Source organism: Adiantum capillus-veneris, chromosome 18 (assembly GCF_014529385.1).
Source record: "Adiantum capillus-veneris isolate H3 chromosome 18, ASM1452938v2, whole genome shotgun sequence".
NCBI lineage: Eukaryota > Viridiplantae > Streptophyta > Polypodiopsida > Polypodiales > Pteridaceae > Adiantum > Adiantum capillus-veneris.
Window position 1 is genome coordinate 16358045 of NC_140948.1, and position 22256 is coordinate 16380300.

Below are 22256 nucleotides of genomic sequence, written 5' to 3' on the forward strand. Positions count from 1 at the left end.
ATCATGAGAGTCATTAGTTAGTGAAATCATCAGCGCGGCAGGTACAACATTAGAAAGACGTGAAGCAGGAGTAGGAAGAGAGTGACCATATGAAATTTCAAATGGAGACTTACCCGTGGCAATGTGAGTGGTGTTGTTGTATGCAAATTGCAAAATATGTAGGTATTCATCTCATTTCTTAGGTTGAGAAGAAACATAAGCCTTTAACAAGTCAATAATAGTGTGGTTGGTGACTTCGGTTTGACCATTAGATTCAGGATGAAGTGCAGAAGTGAAGTCAAGTGTTGTGCCAAGATTTTCAAACACAGTAGTCCAAAAAGCACTACAAAATTTTGAATCTCTATCAGAAATAATCACTTTAGGCAAACCATGATGTGAGAAAACAGTCTTAAGAAACAAAAGTGCAGCTTGATGTGCTATGAGTGTTTTCTTACAAGGAATGAAATATGCTTGTTTGGAGAAACGATCAATAATAGTCCATATCATGTCATGTTTGTGCATTGTGAGTGGGAAACCAGTAACAAAATCCATTGAAATATGTTCCTAAGGTCTTTCAGGAATGGGGAGAGGGTGTAAAAGTCCCAATTTCTTACCTATAGGCTGCTTTGATTTTTTGACAAATCAAACAAGTTGAAACATACTATTTAACATCCATTCTCATAGTAGGCCAATAGAAATCACGACATAAATTTTGAAAAGTTGCAGCACATCCTCTATGTCCAGCATAGGGTGGTTGTGCAATTCTTCAATAATTAATGTACGGAAAGGTTTAGTCACACACAATTTTTGTTTGAAATAAAGGAAGTTTTCTTGAATTGTGTATTCGAGGAATGTGTGTACTAAATTATCAAGCATGTGCAACCATGTCGTTTTGAAGTCATCATCATGTGCATAAGTGTCATGCATAGTGTCAAATGAAGTTCCCGTAATGGTTGATAGATGATTAAGTGAGGGTCTTTTACTCAAAGCATCAGCTACAACGTTTTCTTTACCAGGTTGGTATTGAATGTTGTGTTGAAAACTTTGAATAAAAGCGACCCACTTAATATGTCTATCATCTATTAAGGGCTGAGAAAGTAAATATTTGATACTTTGTTGATCAGTTTTAATGATCAAATCAGTACCCATTACATAGTGTTTCCAAATTTTCAATGCATGTACCACAGCAGTCAACTCTTTATCATAAGTACTGAACTTTGCTTCAGACGGTTTGAATTTACGACTTTCGAAAGCAATTGGATGGTTATCTTGCATAAGGACTGCACCAATACCTTTTCCACTAGCATCAGTGACTACCACAAAGAATGGTCTTTCAAAATCAGGCAATTGCAATACAGGTGCATTAGTCAAAGCATGTTTAAGTGCATTAAATGAGCTTTCTTGCAAATCAGTCCATTCATAAGGCGTGTTTTTCTTCAAGAAGAGAGTCAAATAATGTGATTTGTAAGCAAAATTACGAACAAATTTCCTGTAATAGCTACAAAGACCAATAAAAGATCGTAGCTCATGCAAGTTTTTGGGTCTAGGCCATGAGTGAATGGCTTCAATTTTTTTTGGATCGACATGTATTTCCTCACCCGATACAATGTGTCCCAGATATTCAATTTCAGATTGAAAAAATGAACTCTTTTCAGGATCCAAATACAAGTGATTTTGTGCAAGTAGATCAAATACACATGTTAAATGTTGTTTGTGCGCTTCTTCACATTTACCGAATACCAAAATGTCATGAAAGAATACAATCACAAAATCTTGATGGTCAATGAAAATTCTATTCATCATGCGTGTAAAGGTGGCTGGTGCATTGGTCAAACCAAATGGCATGACAAGGAATCCATAGTGTCTAGTTTGTGTTCTAAAAGCAGTTTTGTAGACATCATGTTCAAATATTTTAACTTGATGGTACCCTGATTTGAGATCAATTTTGCTAAAGATGTTTGCCCCTTTCAGTTTATCTAATAGATCATCCACTCTAGGAATAAGAAACCTATTCTTAATGGTGATCTTGTTTAAAGCCCTGTAGTCGATACACATACGAAAGGTTCCATTTTTTTTCTTGACAAGAAGTACTGGAGCTCCGTATGGTGAACTACTAGGTCGGATTAGGCCTCGGTCAAGTAAATCAGTGATTTGAATTTGTATTTCCCTGTGTGCGGTAGGATTTACACGATAAGGTGCTCTACAAGGAGGTTCACTACCCGATATAATGTCAATTTTGTGGTCTTCTGGGCGTGATGGTGGAATTTCAAGTGGTAGATCATGCACGAAACAATCTTTAAATTGTGTGAGAAATTCATCGTGTTTGGAATTACGCGAAGTTTCAGTTTCAACAGAAATTTGATTTACTAATACTAAATATGTTTTCCCATGTTTTCGAATTGCTCGTTTGGCTTGAGTGTGAGAGAGGAGTGGAAATTTTTGATATGCCAGTGTTGCTTGGATGGAGAAATTTTTATTATTATGAGTGAGAGACATTGTACGTGTTTTATAATTAATCAACGGGTCAAATTCATGACGAAATGGCATTCCCAAAATCATATCAAGACCATGCAATGGTGCTACCAAAAATGTGCGTGCTTGTGTGAATTCTCCAATGCAAACTTCAACAGTGACTTGAGTTTTACAATTGAAACGTTGATTATTAAAAACAATTTTGACCTTGTGAGGTGATGAGATTTCAGAGAGTGATAGTTGCTGTGCCAATCGCGTGGAAATGAAATCATGGCTACTACCATCATCTAACAGAATGGTGACATTTTCACCCTTAACAGTGCCTTGTACTTTAAACAAAGTGTGAGGAGATATAGGAGTACTTGAGGATGGGTTGTCATCGTTATCATAATCAGGATCATATCCCTCACCGTAGTTAGCTTCCACTTCGTTGTCGTCGGGTGTAGCATCTTAGACGAGGTTAAGAGTAGCTCCGTTGGGGCAGTTGTTGTTGAAGGGTTTTTGACTTGAATTTTTGTTGACTCCATGGGAATGGCCATTGGATTGACCATTGCCCTTAGCATGACCATTTGGTCACTTATCTGCATAGTGACCATATTGAAAGCATTTAAAACACTTCACCTTTTTGTTACCATTAGAATTTGGAGGAGAACGTTGGTTGAAAGAATTTTGGTTGCCTCATTGCTGTGTGTTGTTGTTGTTGTTGTTGTTGTTGCTCGTATGAGGTTGTGCAGTTGTAGGAGAATTGTCGAATCTACGTCTTTTGAAAAAAGTACGGCTTTGGTGTTTGTTTTTGTCAAAGTTAGTAGAGAAAGGAGGTCTCTTGTTGCGGTTAGTGTTAGCAGGTTGATAAGTGTGAGAGGATTGTCCACCTTTCTTCTTTTCTGCGTTGAGAGCCAAATTAATAGCCTTTGACAGAGAATTTGGTTCGAACATATCAACCTCAGCACCAATTTGTAGTGCCAAGCCTGATATGTACTTTCGCTTCAATTTCCTGTGACTAACATGTTCAATAGCTTGCAATTGCATTAAACAATTCCAAAAACGGTCAGTGTAACCCTATACATCTTCATTTCGACCCTGTCGAATTAAATCCCATTGATGTCGTGCTTTAGCTTTGTACTGTGTGGGTAAAAATTGGGGTAAAAACACTTTTTTTAATGCATGCCAGGTGTGTGGTCTTCTTCCATGTTGTTTGGTGGCGTTCCACCACAATGCAGCGCTGCTAGTGAGATTATTTGATGCACATTTTACCATTTCACGCTCGGGAAAGTCTTCATCATGAAAATAGTAATCTAGTTGGCTAACCCATGCTAGAACCGTGCTAGCATCTTTAGTGCCGTCAAAATCCTTGAAAGTGAAGACTTTTCTGCTAATTTTGTTTTTCTTGGGTGCCGGTGCAGATTCGGTGCATGCAGAATATAATAATTTATGTTCAAGTTCTTGCCTTCGCATGCGTTCATATGTGAGTGACTGTTGCAAATTTCGAAGTTGTTCCGCAATCGTGGGTGCCTGAGGAAGTGTGCCATGATTGCGTGCTTTTGATGTTTTTCTCTTTTTTAAAACAAATATTTTTTAATAAATATTTAAATGGTAATGCTTAAAAATGCTATTTGGTGATATTCACAGATGCAATATGCGGAATTAAGAGTAAAATAAATAACAGAAATGTAATGTACTTAGCTGAGGAATAGCGGTGGCGTCCAGTCCGGAATGGTGATGCGCTAAGAAATTGACAGAGAAGTGGACGGTCCGACTATGCGTCGGCGAGCCGGTCGAATTTTGTAGCGTCCGGTCTTCCTTACCCCAAAATAATAATACACTGACAATTTTACGGTATGGTCACTGCCTGATCCGTGCCTTGGGTCGTGGCGGATAATCGCTAATGATACGCGGCCTTTGATCGCCTCTTGTTCTGATCTTTGGATGCGTTTCTTGAAATAAATAACTGGGTATTTTTTTTAAATTAATAATTTTGCAATGGAAAGTGGCAAAAAATAAAGGAATTAGAGACCATCTATCCAACAAAAATGTCCATCCTGGATCAGGACCAATTCGGTCGATAGCTTTGACTGTTCAATGGCCGATTAGTAATAAGGTGTGGGTGTCCTCTTGAAGTATTAAGAATGGTTGAATTTAAAGGACTTGAGGGTTTGCAGTGGGCAGCCGAAGTAAAGGCAATGGGCGGCCAAGTAATTTAAGCAAGCAAAAGGGTCACTTTTTTTCATAATAGTGAGAAGCGACGAGCATAGAGAGGTGCCGACAGCGCGACGGCATGCAGAGTTTGTCACGGCCTGCAGAGGTCTTCTCGACCCGCGAACAAAAAGGAGAAAACGTACACGCACCTCAGGCGACTAGATTGAGAGCGACCTGGCTGAATTCGGTGGTGGTCGTCAGTGATGATTTCGGCTAGGCTAGGGGTGGTTCCCATTGTAACTCATCTCCTCCATCGTTGAATTGCTTGATTATATTGAAAAAAGGGGCACCGTCGATCCAAGCTGATGCGAACTTGAGACTTTTTTTTGTGGAAATCCCGTAGTACCCAAGTTGCTTCTATGTGTTCCTTCCTCCTTATTCTTGCTAAATCAAAATTCTCTCAATTTTGTTTTGTTTGTGCCGCCCGATGTCGCTTCCCAAGGTCAAGTCGAATCACTTACGCGCTTCAATTTTCACTACTTCCTTCTTCTCTTGCTCTCTCTTTTTCTTGACTTCACAATCCACAATTATTAGGTATTAACTTGGAATTTGAGACTCGACATACCGTATTTTGATCGTTATGAAGCCGAATTAGAAACCAGTTGCCGCTTAGTTGCCGATTTGCTGCCAATTAATGACCAAGCAAAATTTCTTTTGCAAATTCGATCGATTAGTTTTTGAATTGCCACGAATCCTTGAATCTTTGAATTGCAAAGTTGATGAATTGCAATTTGAAATTTGTCGATTCGAGGAATTCCTTTTTGATATTGAAATCTGGGGCCAATTTTTCCTCGAACCTGAAGCTTTGATACCACTGTTGGGAGAAGAGATGGGGAGACCGATTGCTTAGATTATTCAACACATGCTCACAAACATCACGATCAACCTGTCCACCTCTTCTTCCAATTTTCAAGCACACACACTCACACCTAAACTATGACACACACACACACACACACACAGTAAACATAGAATTGACATAGACATGCTTGTAAGAAAGTGTAAGAGATGTGTAAGAGATGGAGACTAAATTAGAGAGTACACAACAAAATAACCATAGCATAAGAGAGTAGAGAAGAGAATCTGCAAGAAAAAGGCCTAAATCTAGTCCCAAACTCCACGGCACCTCTCTTGTGGAGTTGGTATTTAATATATTATGTTGGAGTTTAAGGTGCCAAAAATTGAGGCCCCTCTTTTACAACCACTTTACTTTTGTAAATGAGTGAAGCTCATTAGTTCTTGCATGACCCATAAGGGGAGTTCCCACTACAACTATTTACAGAGCCATAGTGGTTTATTGAAATGATATTCTAAAATACTGTGCAAATATAAAATGGCCAAGAGTAATTGCCGTCGCCTCTTTATCAACTCCCCGCATTCCACTCTACAAAATCATCATCAACTCAATTAGAAAATAAATAGACAACACATAATTAACCATTACGCCAGCTATCCCAATTGCAGCTAACCACTACAACAGGAGGGTGCCCAGTCTCGTAACAGTCAGAGTAACAAAAATGACAAAATAAAATGACATAATAAAATGCTATGGAATTTGAAACAGCTAGGTGTGATCTAAGCAGATAGGTGGGATAACTAAATCAGAGATCACAAAAGATCCAGCTAGGTGGGATAGCTAAATCACAGATCACAAAAGATCCAGCATCGGTCGTTGGCGGATCTCATAAATCTCCTCCATGGTTAATAGCCTGACCGCGCGTCGTGCATGCTGGGCCAAAAAGATCCGAATCCTCTAATGCAACCTCCATTGATGCCGTGTAGTCCTCCGCAGTCGTGGGCATCTGGATCTCCCTAGCTTAGTCGCTCGATCGATCAGTGTGCCTCCAGTGTGAGGCGGCGAGCTCTCCTATGGTAGTAGCTCCTCCGGGTGTCCAGTGTCTGCTCTAAAGAAGTTTGTGATCCATCTCTGAGACTGGCTGACCGCTCCTCTGATCAGGCTCTCTCTCTGTGTCTGCGCAGATCGAGCAAAAACAGACCCAAGTATCTCTGATCCTCGTACCGCATGACTCAAGAGAGTGGTCCGAAGCCCTCTCTGAACAAGCAGTGCAAGCGGCGGCGTATCTCGTAGTAGACGGGGCAATGGCATGTGTAGTGCAACTCTGTCTCAGGCTCCAGGTCACATAGGAGACATGTCCTAGCCTCTGCTGGTACTCTGCTGTATCTCCTAGTCTCGATCCGCAGCTCGTGTGAAGATGTGCGTATCTGGCCAATAGCACATCGTATCCCATGAGACAGGTAGGTGTCCATGTATCTTGGGTGTCCATGAAGGAGACGGATCTGGTGAGCGCCTCAACCACTAGTGGGGGGGCAGCTAGCTCTGCTCGTATAATGGCAATGGTACTGAAGCCTTGGCTCTAATGAGCCGTGAGATCATAGAGACTAGTGGCTTCTTCATGTCCCCCCATCCATCAGTGCGACCTGTCCTCCCATGATGGTCCAATGAAGGTCCCCAAATCTCAGCTCCATAGAGCAATGCATAAGCCACCAGGGTGTCAAAGAGCCAGAGCTTCGTCCGAGGCTCCTGAAATTGAACATGTGAACACATCCTCTCCAATCTACCCAATGCTGCATGGGCTCTGATCAATCTAGTCTCTGTTGCTCTTCTCAATGAAAATGCTGGTCCACTAAAAACCACTCCAAGGTAGGTGTAAGCATCTGTATACTCCACCGTCTCCTGGCCGTATGTGAATGCGGGCGCTGACCTCCTGATCCACTGTGGGGTCGTATTAAGTACCATGACCTTGGTTTTACCAAGGTTGACAGACAAACCACTTTCATGGGCAAAGCTATGCAAAGAGAGCATTATCGCGAGCATAGAGCTTGGCAAGTACTAGCGTGCGTAGCGTCCATCGCTCATTGCCTACACTGATAAGCTGCTTGAGCTTGCTCTCCCTCTGCAGACTCATCGCACAAACCTCAGAGAGCTACCTCAATCGGCTCAACACAAAGGTGTGGAGAGAGAGAGAGAGAGAGAGAGAGAGAGAGAGACTTCTCGTGCTTTGGCATGGCAGCCACACAAAGCTTGCGAACGACCCTCACAATTTTGGGATGGACTTTTCGTGGCATCTTTAATAGATCTATTCTCACTTTTCAAGCATTTGTTTGAAATCAACATTAAGCACGTGAAGGAATGAAAGGACCACGTGGCAGCGTCGTGGCCTGTCCGTACTTCGAACCGACCCAAAATTTGAACGAAGCGGTGGCAGGTGCAGCTTGTATGTACAAGCTGCCCCTAAACCCACCCACACAGAGTGACATACTACTAAACACGCGCGCCTTTGCACGCAACCACCACAAACACCCCTCCTCTCTCTCTCTCTCTCTCTCTCTCTCTCTCCCCCCCTGTGCGTGTGTGCGCGAGATGTCTGAGCGGGCCTTTGAGAATAATATGATGGATTTTGTGGAGGGAGAGGACGGAGGAGGCGGAGTTGGCGTCACCACCAGAAAATCAGGGTTTACGGAACCGCGAAGCCTGCTTGCTGCGGCCCTGAGTTTGAAAGACGAGGTAGAGAGAGAGAGAGAGAGAGAGAGAGAGAGAGAGAGAGAGAGAGGGCTTCTGATCCCATCTTGTGTATAGGTTGTTATATCAACTTGGTCGAGAAGGGGAGTTAGAGTACACGATCCCACTCTGTACACAGGCGCACTGGGAACCGCTTTCTTATGCTTCCGATGCTTCGAGGCTATGGGGAGCGTTAAAGATCTTTCTCTTTGTTTGGAGATCACAGACAGCTGCGCAGCTTCCGCTGCACACTTAAAGCAGTGAGTTATTGTCTTTAGTGTTGGTTGCCTCCTTTCTCTCTTTTTTGAAACAAAATCCCCTTGTATGCAGAAATAAATCCAGAGTACAATTGTGTAATTCTTTAGCATGATTTTTTTTCTTTTCTTTTCGAGTCCCACGTTTTTGTGATTGGCTGTTATAGACTCACTATAATTACTAAGCATGCTGTTCCTGGTGATTCGTAAATTAACATTGTCCGTATGGACAACCCTAAGCTTTCATTATTGCCTACGAGGTAAAAAATCAGCCAATTTAGACCACTAATATATAGCTGTCAGTGTCCTCTTGGTATCCATATATTAGGACGACATACAAAACTGAAAACTAACAAAAGATGGGATAGTTAGCCAACATTTATTCAGAACTGGATGGAGCTCTATTGCCACGTGCACATGGCTTTGTGTGCCACGTGGACATTCTTCATCGACTTTTATAGCCAATTTTCCACTTATCTTTAGATAGGAGTGTCTAGAATCCTAGGAGGATTAGTACCGGCAAGGAATCAAATGAGCCATTCCTTGTATCAATCGGATTCCCCAGCGGATAGATTTGGCCTATAAAGGGAGCAGAGCTCCATCAGTTACAACAAATTTGAGGAGCGCTAGCAGAAAACAAGCCTAGGCATTTTTGCAAGAGTAGATCAACCCTAGCGTTTTTGGCAGTAGATCACTAACAATTTACAGTTTTCAGCCTAGCACTAGCCTATTTTAATTAGATTAGCCCTAGAGTTTTCAGATTGCAGCCCTTCCCTCCCGGGAACTGGCTCGGATCTGCACTCTCTAGCCTTCCCGTTGTGGTCAACGGCAGCCCATTGAGCCTCTCCTCGGCCATTCCTTTGCCGCATCAAGTGCTCCCATTGCTGTCCATCGTCGGACTCAACATCATCTGTGTTTCAGCCCTTCATTCCTCTCACATCGGGAGCGCAAATCAGCCCCAGATCTACCCCTCGGTGGCCATCAACAATTCCACAGTGAGACATATCCAAAGGTGCATCAAGTCAGTCCCGGAGGAGCATTTCCCATTCGAGTATCCATTCGAGTAAGTAGAGTCTGCACTTGAGGTATTGTACGTCTGTACATTCCATTTACACAATCAAGAGGAAATACATTAGCAAGAGTGAGGGGGGCCCTTGAGAGGGTTGGTTGGGATCCCATCGGGTGTCATTCTCCTCTTCTCTCTCTCTCTCTCGCTCTCTCTCTCTCTTCTTTGTTACCTCTACCTCTCTCTCTCTCTCATTCCCTCTCTTCAAGGAAAGTAAAAGGAACCATCGTTCATACTAAAGCAATCACTAATGCAAGGGAAGATGTGAAGATTGGTGGAAGTGTAAAACCTAGATCTTCACCATTTCAATTCTGTTGCAAGGGAAGATGTGAAGATTGGTGGAAGTGTAAAACCTAGATCTTCACCATTTCAATTCCGTTGCACCTCCGTTGCACGTGGCTGTCATAGTCGACGATGTGGAAGCGTAGAGAGAGAGAGAGAGAGAGAGAGAGAGAGAGAGAGAGAGAGAGAGAGTTGAACCAACGAACCCTGGCAATGAATTTTTGATTATACAATGGGGGTTAAAGTGTGCTTATATAGTCACCTTAGCAAAATGCTCTACCCAACATTTGACAAATGAGTAAAATAAATACTTAAAGCTAAAATAAATATTGGATCTTCGCGTTGGCTGTAGATTTGATAATTTTACGCATGCTTTTGGTGGTAGATGCTTTCGGGTGCAAGAAATTTTGGATCAAGTGCTTTTGGGCATCTCTTAAATGTTCATAATTGTCCGCAGGGCGACTCGTTAGAGAGCATTTGGACACGGAGACCCTCGAAAGTTGTATCTTTGCGAAGCAATAATAAAGAAATACGGAAATGGACGCAAGACTTTGGGGCCAATGCAAGTGCATCTTGGCTTGGAACTGCGCCATGTTGTTGCGCGCATTTCAGACACCCCGGTTTTTGTAAAATTTGTACATATGGACACGATGTCCGATGTCAAAAGGGTGTATGGACTTTCTTTTTGTGGGTTTTTAGCTTGCTTTAGCAAGCACATGTGCATGCAGGGCAAGGTGCTAGTGTAGTGCCAGTTGTCGGACTATTGTAAGTGTCCGTTAGTGAGTTTTTTGAAGTGAAACTTGTATATAATTAAAACTCATGTAAAAACTTAAAAAAATTCAACCAAAGATTAGAAATTTACAGATTTGGGGTTGTTATAGCTTCCCTTGCTTTTTGATGCAATTTTTGTCTTCGCCTTGCCTTCTCTACGTATAGTCGTATCAGGACAGCTCTCTGTTCGCGTCAATTTTGCATGTACTGGCGTGTAGATTCAATTTTTGTTGATCTTCAGCTCTCTCGCGAGTCATTTTTGAAGCTTTCTTCCAAGCTTTAAAGTGCCCAAATTGGAGTTGTGCTCTTCAAGTTACGTCTAGTTCTCTGCAGGGTTATGGTTGTGGCAGCCTAGTGGCAAATTGTGTGCAGACAGAGCATGCATCTATGAATTGTGGAGTTGATGTTGAAATTGTGGGTTTGTGATGTCCAATTGTGAAGGAGAGTCCCTTGTCTTCATATGCATTGGTCGGCGTGTTGTAAAACCGTGCTTTGATAGGGTTTTGCTTCTATGTGTTATGGTTCTTTGGGTGGGCGTGTGTTTGTAAATTTCCAAGGGAGCATAGGCCTTTATGGTTGGGGTTTACTATGAGTGGTTTTGATATACTTTTTGGTGTTAAGATTGAATTTTGAACGCTCATGGGCTATAAGGCTATAGAGGTGTCCCACTTTTTCTCTTGCCCAACACCGTGTTGACTCTCCTCATCTCTCTCTCTCTCTCTCTCTATATATATATATATATATATATATATATATTATCCTCATCTCTCTCTCTCTCTCTCTCTCTCTCTCTCTGTCTATATATATATACATATATTTAAGTTTAGTGATTTTGCAGTTTCTGTTCGTGTGTTGCTATTGATTTCTCGCTTGGAGTGTCTAAGCTTGTAACAATGGTATCAGGGCTCATAATGATTCTTCTCTACGAAGGATCCTTTTTGCAGCACATATGGGTTCTCATGGAGAATCTGACAGAGATGACATCCGTTCGACCTTTGGTCTGTGGGGAGATGAAGAAAAGCTAAGTCCTTGCTTAGGCATAGAAGAAACCAATGGAGATTTAGGTAAATTTTTGGTAGGGAATCTTGACAGAGCGGAGTACAACGTCAAGTGCAGATTGACAAGTGTATGAAAAGATTGATGTAGTACTCCAAAGACCCGAAAAAATATGTGAATCACTTGAAGATTCACCTGCTTGACGAGGCTCATTTTAGATTGCGAGAGGCCGTCCATCTTCCTGTCAATTCGGTAATGAAACAAAAAGCAAAGCCAAGTGCAAAAAAACAAAAAATTGTACTTATAGAAAGAGTTTGACAAAGCTCTTGAAAAGAAGACAAACCAATTGATGAAAGGCTTAAAGCACTCTTGGAAGAAGAGAAAATCAACGGACTCCCCTTGTTATTTGGGCCGTAAGCGTGCTCGTTATGTGGATGACCCAAATTTTTCTTCGTCTTCAGAGAGTTTTGACAATTCGTTGTCCTCTGTCTGAGAGGATGAGAAAAAGTGGAAGAAGCGGAGAAAAAGCAAGAAAAGCGGAGAAGAAGTGGAAGAAGCGAAGAAACAAGAAAAGCAAATTTTGGAAAAATTCTAGAAGACACAGGGACCCTTCTAGCACTTCAAAGAAGGAGACCTCATCCTTTGTTGACAATTCAAACAATGAGAAGAAGAACAAGAAGACCAAGGCAAGGTTGCATCAGTATGTACGCACCTTACCTTTTCGTACGGTACAACCATACGGTGCGGTACGGTACGTTACATACAATACGGTTCTGTATAGTGCTGCAATAAAAAACTGCCCAATGTGTAGCGTTAGGGTGCGGACATGGATCGCGAGCTGATTTGGGGCTTTTTGGTGGTCTGGAATGCTAGTAGGCTAATAGCCCAAGGTTGTATGCCTTATACTCAGTACATGTAACGATTTCAATTTCCAGAGAGCAACAGAGACACAAGAGAAGTTCACAGACGTCTGAGACAATATGCTTGTAGTTGAACTTGGTTTTATGATTTATCAGTGAGACTTGCGGCATTTGAGTTTTATGTCCAATTGTCAATATGTTCATTTTCAGCATTGTAATTTGTAATCTAAATTTGTTTATGAGTCTATGGTTTTTTTCCTAAAACACGAGTTTTTTACAATTGGTATGTACCTAATACGTACCTGAAAGGTGGTTCAGTACGGTAGTACGTTCCGTACGTACCTAAAACATGTCGTACACTACATACCTTTTCACCTTGGACCAAGGAGTTGAAGGATGGGAGTCAAACAATTAAGTTTGACATGTTTTTAGGCTACCAGGACACCCATCGAGCCCTTTGAATTCATAAAGCAGCTTGACGTTGCCTTCTCGGAAGGTGGTTTCCCGCAACGCTCCAAGATACTAAGAGCAACATCTTACTTGAAAGGAAATGCACAGACATGTTGTTCTACTCTGTTGTGCAGAGAAGCACCTGAGAGGTAGGTAAAATTAAGAGAGTTTTCACTTCCACGTGGATAAGGGAAGAATAGGAAGATGTCATCACGGCTTGGCATCATCTGAGAATGATCAACTTAGATGACTATTTCTAGAGTGGTTTTGGATCAAGTGCTTTTGGGCATCCCTTGTACGTTTATAAGTGCCAAGAGGGCCACTCTTTAGCATATGGACACAAAGTTTTAGAGAAGAGGACCCTGGGGAGTTGTACCTTTGTGAAGCAATAATAAAGAAATACTTTGGGCCGGTGCATCTTGGCTTGAAACTCTGCAGTGCCGTGTCGACTCCTCTCTCTCTCTCTCTCTCTCTCTCTCTCTCTCTCTCTCCACACACACACACACACACACATATATATTCAAGTTCAGTGATTTTGCAGTTTCTGTTTGTGTGTTGCTATTGATTTCTCGCTCGGAGTGTCCAAGTCTGTAACAATATCCCCATAGCAGGCTATTATAGGACAAGGGACTTTTTTGAGCCGATGCCTTGTATCCCCTACGCCCTTCCCTAACTCGAGAGGATTATGACGATGTGTATGTTGTACATCTACTCTTTTGAGACTGGAGAGCCATTCCAAGCCTTTTTGCATTTGCATCTTCATTGTCCTTTGTTCCATGATGATACATATGCCATATGGACATGGACATTACTGTATACAGTTCTGTCTCATAGGCCAACCTGGCCTTTTGAAGGCATTAATATAGATACCTCTCTCTTTCTCTCTCCCTTCCTTCTGTGTCAGCGTAACTCTGCTCATAGAAGATGTTAGTAAAATCTCTCTCTCTCTCTCTCTCTCTCTCTCCAACTCCAAAACTTCTCTCTCTCTCTCTCTCTCTCTCTCTCTCTCTCATCATACCATCTCTCTCTCTCTTTACCATGCTTTCGTTTAGGGTTTGTTGCTGTATTTTAGGGTTCGCGACCTGTTTTTAGGGCTCGCGACCTGTATTTTAGGGTTCGCGACTGTTTTTTTTTTTTTTTTTTTTTTGGGTTGTTGGACAGATCTGCGTTTTAGGGTTTGCTGCATTTTCTGCACTTTAGAAACATCAATCCTCTCTTCTCTCTCTCTCTCTCTCTCTCTCTCTCTCTCTCTCTCTCATGTTATCCCCAACCTCACCTATGGCAACAAGCAAACTCAAATATATGCTTCACTCCAAACGAATTTCCATCATTGAATTGGAAATGAAAGCATGGAGAAAAGAGATGGAAGATTGGAGGAACGCGAAGACCGTTTTCCTCCGAGAAAATGAAGAAAAGGAGAAGAGGTGGAAGGACGAGAAGGATCATCTTCTCAACAAGATCGCCACGTTGGAGAATAGCATTTTGGACCTCCACAAAGAAGTGTTGGAAACACGGTCAAAAAATGGGCTTGAAGAGGGGGAATTTCAGCCCTCTTTGAGGGAAGAAATTGACAACATTAATGAGGAGAAGAAGTCATGGGCCGCGCTCATATCCGAAACGCAAAAGAAAGTAGAGGAGGCCGAAAAATGGATTGAGGTTGCCAAGAAAGGGAAAGGTAAGGAAGCTCCTTGTACACCCACTCTTATCAACATGACCCTCGAAGAGGAACAAAGAAGGAGGGTGCGGGCTCTACATGTGAGGGTAACCGGCCTCAAGGACATAAACAATGTGGAAAAAGAGGTCACAAGCCTCACATCAATGATGGGGGTGGAGAAGCCTTCACACACAAAGGCATGGAGAGTGGGCAAGAAGAGTGAGGGCCCCGGAGAATCTTCAAAGGAAAGAGCTCTCATACTACGCTTCCCTTCATTGGAAGAGAAGAAGGAATTCTTGAGGAAGAGACCTACTCTCAAGAAGATAGGTATTTTCTTAGGCGATGACCTCACTCTCTCACAACTTGCGCATATGAGAGAAGTAATGCCCGAGATTCAAGCGGCAAGGGAGAAGGGGAAGATGGCCTTTTACAGAGATGGTCGGGTGGTGATTGTAGAGCGGCGCTCTACATGACGGTGCGAGACCTATGGGACCACATTGAGGATGGCGACTTGGAATTGTAATGGGTCTATGAGGTTGGATGTTGGTGCCTTTGAGGACAGTTTCAGAGACAAGGACATTGTTTTCTTTTCAGAGACTCACCAGGCCCCTGGCCAACTGTTGCCACATGTGGTGGGATACAAATGGGAGACAGCCCACAGAACAGTCACGAGATCTGAGCATGGGAGTAGAGGTTCAGGAGGAGTAGCGGTGTTGTTTAGGGAGGAGCTACAGCCACTACTACATATTGTACGGAGAGATGATCAGGCTAGATACATGTGGGTGAGGCTGAGAGCTGACACAGGTCGATTTCTATATATTGCTATATGTTACTTCCCCCCCAGTACGTCAGTATATGCTGTATCCAGAGGGCAGTCGCCTTTCTCAATTCTAGATGATGATATATGGGAGTTTTCTAGGGATGGTGATATCATCCTCCTAGGAGACTTCAATGCTCGAACGGGCAACTGTCAGACAGTCTTCTACGACACCTCAGATGAGATGCTTAGAGAGTTGGATGTGGGTGAGCTGGGGTTTGACAGATGCTCACATGACAGAGAGCAGACTGAGTATGGGAGATACCTCACGGAGATGACGACTACACATGGGCTAGCCATACTTAATGGCTTAGAGCGGTTTCCTGGAGCAGCAGGCTTCACATGCTTTCCACACAGACATGGGGCCAGTACAGTGGACTATGTTATGACACAGCCGAGCTTTATTCCTTGTATTCAGGATTTCATGGTGGGAGCCAGACCAGTGGGCGTAGCAGTGGATCATGCTCTCTTGACACTGTCCGTATCTTTTCAGTTTAGTACAGCCCAGAAATCAGGAGGCAGGTCACACACCCGTTATACATTTACACCAGAGACTGACTCGGTTTATACAGAGGCGATCTGGGATCGTCTATGCACAGTTGCTCCAGGCCTCTCAGTAGAGGAGTGCACTACTTTATTGATTGAGACACTACATGATGCAGCATCAGAGGCATACCCACACACTCAACCGGATCGGAGGCGACATTCTGGGAGCATGCCCCAGAATAGTTGGTATGATGAGGAGTGCAGAGAGATGAGAGCCCAGCTTCAGAGGGATCTTCATTTAGGAGTCATCACCTACAGACAGTCGCGGATTGCTTTCCGGCGCCTTGTGCGAAAGAAGAAACGAGCTTACCTGGCCCAGATGGAGCGAGACTTGTATCAGTTGTTCTTGAGTAGAGACTCAGGCGAGGCATGGCGACTCTTCCATGAGCACTCCCCTCCCCCAGTGATTACTTCTCCTGATGTGTGGGGCCAGTATGCGGCATCGTTATATACGGTTCCTGGGCAGGATCCCCTTCCAGATCCTACAGAGCCATGTCCACCTACGAGCACCTTCTTTACCACTGAGATGGTAAAGAGAGCCATTGACAGGATGAGGACCCGGAGGGCTTACGATCATGACGGTCTAGTAGCGGAGCACTTTATACATGCTAGGGATATGCTGATGGAGGTTCTTGCAGTGTTGTTCAATCGTGCCATGTGTGAGGGATTATCTGAGACTTGGAGGTTGTCTACTATTGTGCCTATATTCAAGGCAGGTGATCCTACAGAGCCTGGAAATTACCGCACTATTATGGTTGGACACACACTGGCACGATTGTATGCATCCATTATTGAGCAGCAGTTGAGTAACTGGGCAGAGGGTGAGGGTGTACGGGCAAAGGGACAGGCAGGTTTCAGGAGGGGTTTCTCCACTCTTGACCATATTCTGACACTCAGAGCTATCATTGAGGAGGGCAGGTCACATGGGAGACGGATTTATTGTAGCTTTGTGGATTTCCGCAAAGCATTTGACATGGTACCGAGAGCTCGACTGATGCGCAGACTGCAGGAGATGGGGGTGCCCACAGTGTTGATTTGGGGGATTATGGCTTTATACAGATCAGTGATGGGACATGTACGCACCCCAGAGGGGATATCTGACTTAGTTCACTCCACTATCGGGGTGAAACAGGGTTGCCCATTGTCTCCTACTCTATTTGGTATGTATGTTGATGAGGTGTCTGATTACATTGACAGAGAGGGTGATAGAGGTGCCCAGCTGGCAGGGACGTGGATCCCATTGTTGTTATATGCTGATGATATTGTCTTGATCTCTGACTCACCAGAGGGTATGCAGCGACAGTTGGATGCATTACACAGTTTTGCAGAGGATAGTGGATTGTCTGTAAACCTTGGTAAAACCAAGGTCATGGTGTTTAACACCACACCGCAGTGGATCAGGAGATCGGCACCGACCTTCACGTATGGTCAAGAGATTGTGGAGTATACAGATGCATACACTTACCTTGGGATAGTCTTCACTGGGCCGAGGTTTTCTTTGGGGAGAGCAGCAAAGACTAGACTGACCAGAGCTTATGCGGCCTTGGGAGGCTTGGAGAGGATGTGTTCGCAGGTTCAGTTCCAGGAACCTCGGACAAAGTTATGGCTCTTTGATACTTTAGTAGCCTCAGCTATGATGTATGGGGTACAGGTATGGGGACCTTCTGTAGGCCAGGATGGTTGGAGACGTATGGAGAGGCCCTTGGTATCTATGATCTCCCGATTGATTAGAGCCAAGGCCTCCGTACCTCACGCGATCATTCGAGCAGAGCTAGCTGCCCCCCCCATGGAGATTGAGGCGCTTACCAGATCAGTGTCCTTTGTGCACAGCCTATGGGATACTACTAGAGACAGATATGCTAGATTGGCCCTTGAGTCTTCCAGACAGTTAGCTCTACAGGGGGACACTTCATGCTGGTATGCACAGATGACTTCATGGTTTCAGACGCATGGCTTCACCATGGACAGGTTGCCCCCTTTCCAGTATTCTCTTCAGGCACCCTCGCTGTCTCTTACACGGGTGGAGATCACTAGACTCATTCGTCAGGACCTGATCCAGCTCGACACCAGGAGGACATGGATAGAGCCGCCTCAGGAGTTGAGCACGAAGATGGCTTTCTATAGAGAGCATCTTCTCCACCTCACAGGAGATGGGTTTGTGATTCGACCCAGCTACATGGACACACATATGTCTCATGGTTTGCGTTGTGCCATTGGTCAGATACGCACATCCTCACATCAGCTCGAGATTGAGACCGGTAGATTCAGAGGGATACCAGCAGACAGCAGGATATGCCGATTATGCCAGAGAGAGCCAGAGACAGAGTTGCACTACATATGTCATTGCACAGTGTTCTATGAGATACGGGGGCGTTTCCACTGCTTATTCAGAGAGGGTTTTGGTCCTCTATCTAGGGTCATGAGTTATGAGGATCAGAGATGTCTTGGACTATATCTACTTGAGTTACACAGGTATAGAGACACTTTACTGGGGAGAGCTAGAGAGAGGCAGTCCCAGAGACACATTACAGATTTCTTTTCACTAGATATGGGACAGCCAGAGGAGCAGCCACCACTGCAGAGCTCGTCCCACACTCATTCGACCACTACTGGCACTCTCATCGACCGAGCATTGGAGCTACAGAGATACAGACGACCGCGACTGAGGAGAGGAGCTACACAGCATCGACGGAGACTACAACAGAAGATTCGAGCCATACTCTCTCGACATCCGGAGTGCAGATGAGGATGGATCCTCACCATTTCTTCCATCTTTGTTTCACACACTGTTACATCCAGTTTACCGGGTACCTATTGTATCAGCTGCTACACCCACGTAGTTTTAGATTGTAGTAGTAGTAGTAGTATTTTGTTCCACTTCTAGTTCTTTTGTACCCAGACATGGTATTAGATTCACTATTTTGTAACTGATTGGTCTCATAGGTCATTTTGGCCTTTTGAAGACGTTAATATAACATTTCATTTCATTTCATTTCATTTCTCCCTCTCTCTCTCTCTCTCTCTCTCTCCAGCCAAAGCCGGAATGCATTACATAAAGACGATCTTGGTAGTGCGAAGACCCTTAATATATAACAGGATCGCATAACATAGGCAAAAAATATCAATGATACAGAGGACAATGAAGGGAGATATATCAAAAGACTGGAGGCACGGTAGTAACAGTTGACTGTATAAGAGAGTTGCAACAGACACAGACCACCGGAGGGTTGCAATTGGACAGCCAAAAGCTCCCCCAAATTCTCTCTCCCCCCCCCCCCCCCCGGTTATAACGAGTTTGTCCTGACACAATTATAAGAAGTTGGGTTTAATGACTGAAATATTCTTTCTCCACTTGACCTAATGCAATCTAATGAGTTGGTATGATCCTTGAAGCGTTCAAGAGCAGTAGCTGTGATTTATGAACTGTATTTTCCCTCTTGTATTCTGATTTTGTAGATGTTTCGTGAGATTTAGGTATTTTTCGTTTATATGTGGACAAGCTGGGATTTACTCTTTAGGAGCAGCTGCGGCGAAGCTTAGTGGGGATGAGCAAAGATTGATTTTTTACTTAGGTTTTTTTTCACAGGTAAAGGAGAGTCTCCCATCTTTTTATGATTGCCAAATGCCATGGGCCTGTCTGAGGGTTATATTGCTGCTGTTGTCTGCAGATTGCTAACACTGCAGATCTGGCTGTCGGACCAGAAGAAGGTGGCTTTGGCTTGCCCTATGAGCTGCTATACGGCCGTGTTGGTCTCTTGTGGGCATCCTTGTTTGTTAATAAATATGTAGGGGAAGAGACAATTCCCTGGAGCACCACTGTACGTTCATCTTCCAGTTCTGCCTCAAGGGGATTGTTCTTGCTTCTATAACTGCCTGATCTTAAATAATGCAGGGACCCATTACTGATGCTATCCTTGCAGCAGGAAGAGCAGCTGCCTCTCATCATGGGTCTTGTCCTTTGATGTATCAGTGGCATGGCACAAGGTATTGGGGAGCAGCACATGGGCTGGCAGGAATCATGCATGTGCTGATGCATTTCCCTCTAAGTAAAGCTGATGCAGAAGATGTGAAAGGAACACTTCTTTACATGATCCGACATCGCTTTTTGACCGGGAATTATCCTTCAAGCGAGGGGAATGCTAAAGACAGGCTAGTTCAATGGTGTCATGGAGCTGCTGGCATCGGTTTGACAATGTGTAAAGCAGCAGAGGTATTGTTGAGAATACACATTGCTTCTTCTGCCCATTTGTGTATATTGTTATTGATCCTAAAGAGAGAGATTGTATCAGGTGTTTCCAATGGTTGCCGAGTTTAAGGATGCTGCAGTCGATGCTGGCGACGTGGTTTGGAGACGGGGTCTGCTACGTAAAGCTGGTCTTTGTCACGGTGTCAGTGGAAATGCTTACCTCTTTCTGGCCTTGCACAGGCTAACTGGAGACAGGCGCCATTTGCATCGGGCCAAAGCATTCTCTAACTTTATGTATGAACACGGGCTTAACTTGATCTCCACAGGGCAAATGCATGGAGGGGATCACCCCTTCTCCTTGTTCGAAGGGTCGGCAGGCATTGCTTGCTTATGGCTGGACATATTGAGGCCTGAGTATGCTCGATTTCCAGGCTACGAGCTTTGAGATTGTGCTTCTGTTGGTTACAAGCTGAAAGCATCCAGCCCACGAATTTGCGTATCCCTCCTGACTAATTGACTGACATCTCATGTATGGCCCCAAATAGGCAGAGTGAGGAAACCGTGGTTGTGGGCAGTTGATCCTTCTTGACCATGAAGGTGTAAAATGGTCATATGGTCGTCCCCCTCTCAGAACCATGTGCCAAAAAACAAGTTATTTATGGAATTTCTCTCCATGAACTTGACATTTCTCTGCTTGTACTGGGTTACTTTGTCATTGTCATTTGATTATTTTGAGGGTTTTGGAAGGAATTTATCACTTTTATTCCTCCCAAGACAAGAAGTGAAGCGATGGCGTGTTCTCTAAATGTGTTTAGAGCTCATCGGACTACACATCAGTAACATGTGAATGGTAGGGAATCTGGACTCGTAAGGTTGTCGACAAAATGTAGGCCTAGTGCAAATCCACATTATCTTACAAGGTTTTGTGGAAGAGTATATGACGTGTAAAAATTATCTATATCAATGCAATGAAAGTGTTACATCTCCAGTTTTTATTCATAGCAAGTCAACTTCACACAACAAGAGGAGGCCCCCAAATCTACCTCAAAACAAGAGTACTTGCATCCATCCCAAAAGGAAAAGGTTTCGTTAGTCCAGTAGGAACGTATTATGGGCGTCAACAAATCCACCCACGTCATACATAGGTGTTAAGTTTTGTGTGAGAGAGAGAGAGAGAGAGAGCGCTCAAACAATTTGCCTAAGTGAAAATTGTATTTTATGTACTTCTCATAAAATTCGAGCATTTATTGATAGCTGAAATTTACTACTACAAAAAATTGTGCATTTGCTTACCTTGATGACACCTTGTAAAGGGTAGTTTATGAGTGAGGGAGGGAATAAAATACCTATTTACTTTATTGGAGAGTGTACTTGTTACAAATCCACCCACATGTCATAGGTGTCAGAGTCAACTTTTTATTAGTACAGCTAAAATAGGCTGCCTTTGTGAAAATTCTATAATATGTACTAATATCTGTGAAAAACATGGTTGTTCCATAAAGACGGAGTAGATAACCATGTCATTTTTAGTAGAGTTTAGTGCTTCGCTAATACAAGGTATTTTTATATACATTCAAGCTCTACACTGGCTTCAACTAAATAAAATCCTATTAAGTAGGGCGATTCCCCCGGATATTCCCCCACTCCCTTGCCCCCCTGCACCTGCCTCTCCCCCTTCACCTCCCTTTTGGCCCGTCTCGCCCGGTCTTCTCTCTCTGCCTGCTGCCTGTAGGGCCTTCCCCTCACAACCTGGCATGCACAGAGAGAGAGAGAGAGAGAGTTTCCTGCACGTGTCCCCCTTCGCCCACCTCCTCAATCCACCTCGGCTGCTCAGACCTATGACGTAGAGAGAGAGGCCTTGTTGCTGTGTGAGTGAGAGAGAGAGAGAGAGGGGATTGACTGTCGCCCTGCGCCTATGACGTAGAGAGAGAGGCCTTGTTGCTGTGTGTGTGTGTGTGTGTGTGAGAGAGAGAATGAGAGAGAGAGAGAGAGAGAGAGGATTGACTGTCGCCCTGCGCTTGTGCCCCCTTTGAGCTGTCCTTGCTCTGCGTTGAGGGTATATAAGAGAGGCAGAAGTCGGTTTGACCGCCCAATCGCCCATTGTTGTTCTCGAAAGAGAGAAGACGGCGCCACCTGGTGTTCTTTCGCTTGGGATGGATGGCGCCAGTGGGACACGCACAAAAAAAACCATTCGCAGAGCGAGAGGA

At 43.8% G+C, this 22256-nt stretch overlaps 1 protein-coding gene across 1 annotated transcript; it reads left to right on the forward strand.

The window, feature by feature from the left end:
- The first annotated feature begins 7887 nt into the window (after positions 1 to 7887).
- On the forward strand, positions 7888 to 20855 carry LOC147435283 (lanC-like protein GCL2). The gene is made up of 6 exons (XM_086488359.1): positions 7888 to 8173; positions 8246 to 8427; positions 19338 to 19449; positions 19532 to 19681; positions 19756 to 20073; positions 20153 to 20855. The coding sequence occupies exons 1-6, from the start codon at positions 8030 to 8032 to the stop codon at positions 20492 to 20494; spliced, it is 1248 nt and encodes a 415-aa protein (XP_086344485.1). The 5' UTR covers positions 7888 to 8029; the 3' UTR covers positions 20495 to 20855.
- The last annotated feature ends 1401 nt before the right edge of the window (positions 20856 to 22256 follow it).